Below are 6,054 nucleotides of genomic sequence, written 5' to 3' on the forward strand. Positions count from 1 at the left end.
AGTACTCCACCTTAAGTTTTTCTGTTATTTCTTTCTCCATTAATTTATCTATTTCCAAAGTCTCCAAGTACTTATAGCCCGTCTCTTCTATCTGCTTCATAACCTCCCTCAACGGTATCATTAGTCCATCCATACATTTGATTTTGCCTCTTTTCAATACTAACACATCACACTTTCTCAGTCTGAACTCCATTCTGATATCAGCACTGAAGGTATACACCATATCAATGAGGGAACTGACTTGGGCTTCATTATTACCATAAAGCTTGAGGTCATCCATGAATAGAAAATGGTTGACTTTTTGTTGGCAGCTTTTGAATACATACCCAGCTTTTACTTTCCGCAGAATCAGTGTCAGTGGTGTGGTGGGCTGGCAGAATCATTAGCACTCCAGATGAACTTCTTAGTGATATTTCACCTGTCACTACATTCTGAGTTCAAATTCTGCTGAGGTCAACTTTGCCTTTCACTCTTTTAGTGTCGATAAATTAAGTACCAGTGAAACACTGGGGTCAATGTAATTGACTTGTCCCCTTACTCCAAATTTCTGGCCTTGTGATTTTAGTAGAAATTATTATTACTATTATTATTATTATTATTATTATTATTATTATTATTATTATTATTATTATTATTGAGGGTGCATGGCTTAGTGGTTAAGGTGCTGCACTCATGATATAATGATCCTGATTTCAATTCCTGCTGGTATGTTGTTCTTGAGCAAAACACTTCATCTCACATTGCTCTGTGATCACTTCGACACATGACATGTGAGGTACACCTTGCACCTGTTCAGACAATGTCGATTTGATGGAGAGAGTGAGCTAATGTGCTGCACAAACATTTGGTCACTATAAACAAATCATTTGTGTAAGTTGTTCAGCTAAACCTGAACGCTCATATGTCATCTTTGACAGGAGAGTTCGTCATTATTATTATTATGTTAAAGTGTTTCTTAGTTGGCAGGAAAGTGAATTTAGATCTTTTATGTTTCAGTATCATGAAAAAGTTTTAGAGTATTTACATTCTTGTTAAGTTGTTGTTTAAAGGCTGATCAAAGGCATTCTAGCTTTGACCATCTCAGAGTCACATTATCTAATTTATCTCCTTTTTTTTTTAAGATGGCAAAATGTGAATTGCAGAAGACATGGCTTTTATGCATATTAAGTTCTTAATCTTGGCCTTTTAATTAACTATTCATCATTTTTCTTCTTCTACTACACATTCAACTGAAAATTTTAATTCATGTAGAGTAATAATGATGACTACTTTTTTTGAGATTTGAAATAATTTGAATACTTTTCCTTTCTCATTATTTAAAGTAATATCTAAAGTTGATTTATTTATCTGGCTATATAATGTTTTAACTTATTCTCGTCTGTTTTCATCTAACATGAAGGTGAAAGTTCAGGTCTTTTAGGAGATCACAATGAATAGAGGAGGCTCATAAGAACTAATTTTTGTTGGTATTATTACAAGTTTGTTGATCAAGTATTTAATATATGGTCTGTGAGGTGGAATAATAAGTATGCCAAGAGAGCTGTGAAAATCAAATCAGCTGCAATGGAAATATTGCAGAAATAGCAGGTTCAGAGGATTTGAAGTCATTGTAATGATTATAGTAAAGGTAGATGGGGGATGCAGTATGGTAGGTAAGCTTGAAAATTAACAAATATGGATTTACTTTATTATCACTTCAAATAGGAAGGAGTGGGAGCAGTGCCAATGACTTTTGCAAAACTTCTGCGTAGTGTTAGCTAAGGGCCTATGTGTGGCTGACAAAGTATGAATAGGAGAGACAGATAAAAGTGTTATCTGACTATCCAGTTCAGAGGTGCCAAGGCTGTTGTAGAGACAATAAATAATTAAAAAGGCCTGAAGGTGAATGTAGTTAAGTTTAAGGTACTGGTTGTTGAAATTACAGAACCATGGTAAAAATGTCTTTACTCTGAATACAAAAAGATAGTAGTAAGGAATTAATATTATATAGTTGGCTCAAGTGAAAGGGCTTTATGACTTCTGAAAACAAGAAACATACATCATTTGTACAGGACTAGAATGCAATATAAGCAAACTGCTGGATAATTCTTTTGTCTATACGAACTTCAAATTAAAACAAACCAATATGTTATTCCTCTCTGGCACACAAATTTCTCACCTAGCTCTAATCTATTTCTGCTGTCCTGATGATATTATATTCCAAGTTATCTGTGATGACAGAGCATACATTATCATTGTGGCTTAACTCATATCTGAATGTTAGCAACTGAAACTTTCATATCTTTTGAATCCAAGCTGATGTGTTGGCTGAACTCTGATCTCTCCTGGTGAAGCATATCTTCAATATAGCTAAAACTTTATGGCAAAAGATCAACCTTCTTCAGAGCGAGAAAATACTCCTAGCTATCAAAACTATTCAACTTTCTACAAAGGTTGAGACCCACAATAGATTACTTCTCCCATATCTGAGATGGTGCCTTTACTATATACATAGACATTCCAAGCTGAATCCAAAAAATGGCCACCTGACAGTTTGGCAAAAATTCACTCACTATCGTTCTACAAATTCTGCCTTTCTACCACTTCTACAATAGTGCTTACTCCTAGGAGATAGCTTGTCTCATATTTACTCTGCTCTGGTACTCTTGACTCAGTTACCTATATTGTCTCCTGCAGTCAGAGCCATATGAACAACTCCATCCAATCCTTTCTCTCAGAATTTGATCCTCTGGAATTCCTTTCCTGCACATATTTTCCCCCTCTGTTGTTGACATGTAACTGCTCCAGTGGAACATTAATCATGTCAACCTCATTAGCCTATACATAATATCCAGTACTTTTAAACAAAGACAATATTTCCTGTGTAGGCCATAAAAAATTTCAATACTGAACAAAGCAAAAGTCATCTAACTCCAACCTGTTTCCACCATACTAATGACACTATATTTCAATGTCTCTGTCATTACGTTGCATTAATTCTTACTGTGGTTCAACTCTCTCATCTAAATGTTAGCAGTTGAGACTTCCAAATACATTGGAATGTCTGTCCCCTTAGTTCATCTGTTGCCTCAAACATCTTTGCAAATTTCTGTAACAATCAGTTGACTATCTCTCTTCTTGCGTTGATAACATCTTACATCTCTCTGAAGTCATTATCCTCAGTACCTCAATACATACAACGCCTCTCTTAAAATGTTTCTTCCACTGCTGGAATAGAAGTTGATGTAGTCCCTTGAACACTCTGCACTAGGAAGTCTTTACCCTTTAGGTTTTACATCAAAACTCCAAATAATTTTGGCTTCTTTTTCTCCTCTAAACCCAACCCCTTGATCAGCATCACAGTTTATGCTTCTATTAAATTGTCTGATTGCCTAATTGCAGCAATATCTTCATTATCCTACTATATAATATTGTATTTGATTGTACATAAAATGCACTTTTTTTTCCCCAAAATATATTTCCAAAATCACCTTGAGTCCTACATGTGAAGTTGAGCCTTCCACATGCTAATTTTGTCTCTGACACTTTTTAAATCTAATTTTTATCTAGTCTCTTCTACATAGCTTGACTCCATAATAATATTTTTTTAAAGCATTATTAATATTACTTATACTGTAATGTTTTGTAATATACTACTAGGTTGCTCGATATATTACATGCTTTAATGTACTATAAACATTTTGCTTGAATATGTGTTGATGAAACTGAGGTTTGTCTAATATACCCAAGCATCTTTTATGCCATAAAATATAGGACATTTGCTTTGTAAATTATGTTTCACTTCGAGGTAGCTAATTGAGTAGCTTTTCACCAGTTCTAAGCATAGCAACCAATATACTTTACTCATAAGTTCTCTGAGAAAGCCAGTCAGGTAACCAAAATCCTTTTTCTGTGTACCTCTCTCCCCAGTCTTCACACAACCAAACCCCATAGATCTGAATACTCTTAAGAATGTATTTGCAGCTGTACTGCAGTCTTGTAGGCAAACATTGGGAGGAAATATCATGCTATCTCTAACTTAGAAGTGGTCATCCAAGCAACATCTATAGTGACATCTGTGTAGGAAAAATTAGGAGTATTTATGGCTGGAAGTGACAGTGAAAAGGTTGTTTATGCACAAAAGGTAGAGTATGGAAGAATTAAACAGAAGTTATATCCATATCCAAAAATTATTTAATAATCCTTAGTATCATAGAAACTATTGGTGTGAATTCATAACAGAATATTTATATTCTCTCAATATTTATAGCTCTCGGTACCACCACGACCAAATCCTGTGCAAAAAAAGAAAAGAAAAATATTGAGCATTTTATTTTTCATCAATAACTGAGATAAGAAACTTTTTTAAAAATACAAAGATTTATAACATGATTAAGGAATGGTTATGAGTTATTAGATTCATTGAGTCAGATAACTTGAAATATATTTTGGACGAAATTATAGAATGCCTCACCACTACCACCACCGTTGTTATTGTTTTATTTTATTTTATACATGAATATTGTGCTAAGCCCCACTTGTCCCTTGTGTTGTATTGTCCCTTTTTGTTTTGTGTTCAGCCATTGTGACCAATAAAGGAGATCAGTATTGTTGTTGTTGTTATTTTGTTTATTACTTTGATGAAACCTCTCAGCTTATTTTGCTGGGTATGATAGTAAGTGTCAGATGCTCACAGCCAGCATATATACGATAAGAACTCAGCAACTTAAAGCTGCTGCCTGGAGCAGAAACAAAATGTTGTAATTTGCAATTAAAGCTTGGTTTTTCCATCATCGTGTTGTATAACTATTTTAATTTTCATATTAATCTTATACAATAGCGGAGTTTCGCATGTTTATCTAGCTCAGGGATAAACCTAGCTGTAAGATGGTATATGGTAGCTGATGATAATATAGGAGTTTTTAAACGAAAGTCATGAGGTATCACCCTGACTGTATTCTGTCTGTCCGTCCGTCCATGCATGCATACATAGTCAAATCGAATAATCAAGTATTAGAAATAATAATAACAATCAACAAGAGCACGTGAGAATTTTTAACCTTTTGCACATAGCTCTTCGTCAGAAAAGAAAACGGAAAAGTCCACAGAAGGAAAAATATCACCAACAGCACATGTGTAGTTACATTGCTGAAGTGACTGGAAGTGGAAAAAGATAGCGAAAGTGGTTTTTTTGGGACCGGAGAATGCAAGATGGCCAGTGTGTATGGTAGTATCTGTGTGCGTATGTGTTTGTGTTTATGTGAATGATGTATAATACCTTCCTCACTATTTTGTTGCAGCAATTAAACATTGCTTACAAGGGAAAATAACAAACGCGAAATTTACAGAGTTATTTCCCTTCAATACTGTTTCGCTAAATCTGAAGTTGGCTTCAAATTTTGACAAAAGGGCCTGCAATTTCAATGGGAGGTAAGTTGGTGTTACTTTGGAGGTGTGATATGCAAGGGAGATTACTTTAGGTTACATTTTAGTTTACTTTTCAATTTCTAAAAACCCGTAAAATGTTAGCTAAAGATTTCTACAATGTGATCAGCGAAGAGACGAAGGCAGTTGCATTTTTCCAAAAAAACCAGTACTAAATTCACATCATTTCTTAAGAAAAAGAAAGGTGTCATTTTAGCATGTGATCTACAATTTAAAGGGAGATTACTTTAGGTTACTTTTTAGTTTACTTTGTTTTAGTGCTACTTTCCGTGTGATCTACGTAAGCAAATTTACTTTGGTGGGTGATCTACGCGCTTATTTTTAGTAAGAATTTTGAAAAAATACATTTACAATGCTAAGTATGGACAAAATAATTTAAAAGGTAAGCTAAAGTAATCTCCCTTGTAGATCACACACCAAAATAGCTAGAATTTTCGAAGCAGTGATGCCTTCTAACGCCGCCGTCATTTTTTCTTCACTCCTTCTACATCTGCAAGGACGAACAGAAAAAAGTCGCAGGGAGCAAGATCGGGCGAATATTGAGGGTGGTTAAGCGAGGTCATGCAATTTTTGACAAAAACTCTCACACACTCAAGGTGGTGTGCGCAGGCGCTTTGTCGTTATGAAACC

The 6,054-nt window shown here is 34.8% G+C and overlaps 1 protein-coding gene across 1 annotated transcript in view; it reads right to left on the minus strand.

Moving 5' to 3' along the window:
- Positions 1 to 4,150: 4,150 nt before the first annotated feature.
- The window catches only part of LOC106871019 (cysteine-rich protein 1), a 32,193-nt gene continuing 30,289 nt past the window's right edge, over positions 4,151 to 6,054 (minus strand). Inside the window, exon 4 of the mRNA XM_014917279.2 lies at positions 4,151 to 4,274. Coding sequence (XP_014772765.1) covers positions 4,237 to 4,274 — 38 coding nt within the window. The 3' untranslated portion in view covers positions 4,151 to 4,236. The remainder of the gene's footprint in view (positions 4,275 to 6,054) is intronic.

Source organism: Octopus bimaculoides, chromosome 2 (genome assembly GCF_001194135.2).
Source record: "Octopus bimaculoides isolate UCB-OBI-ISO-001 chromosome 2, ASM119413v2, whole genome shotgun sequence".
Classification (NCBI taxonomy): Eukaryota; Metazoa; Mollusca; class Cephalopoda; order Octopoda; family Octopodidae; genus Octopus; species Octopus bimaculoides.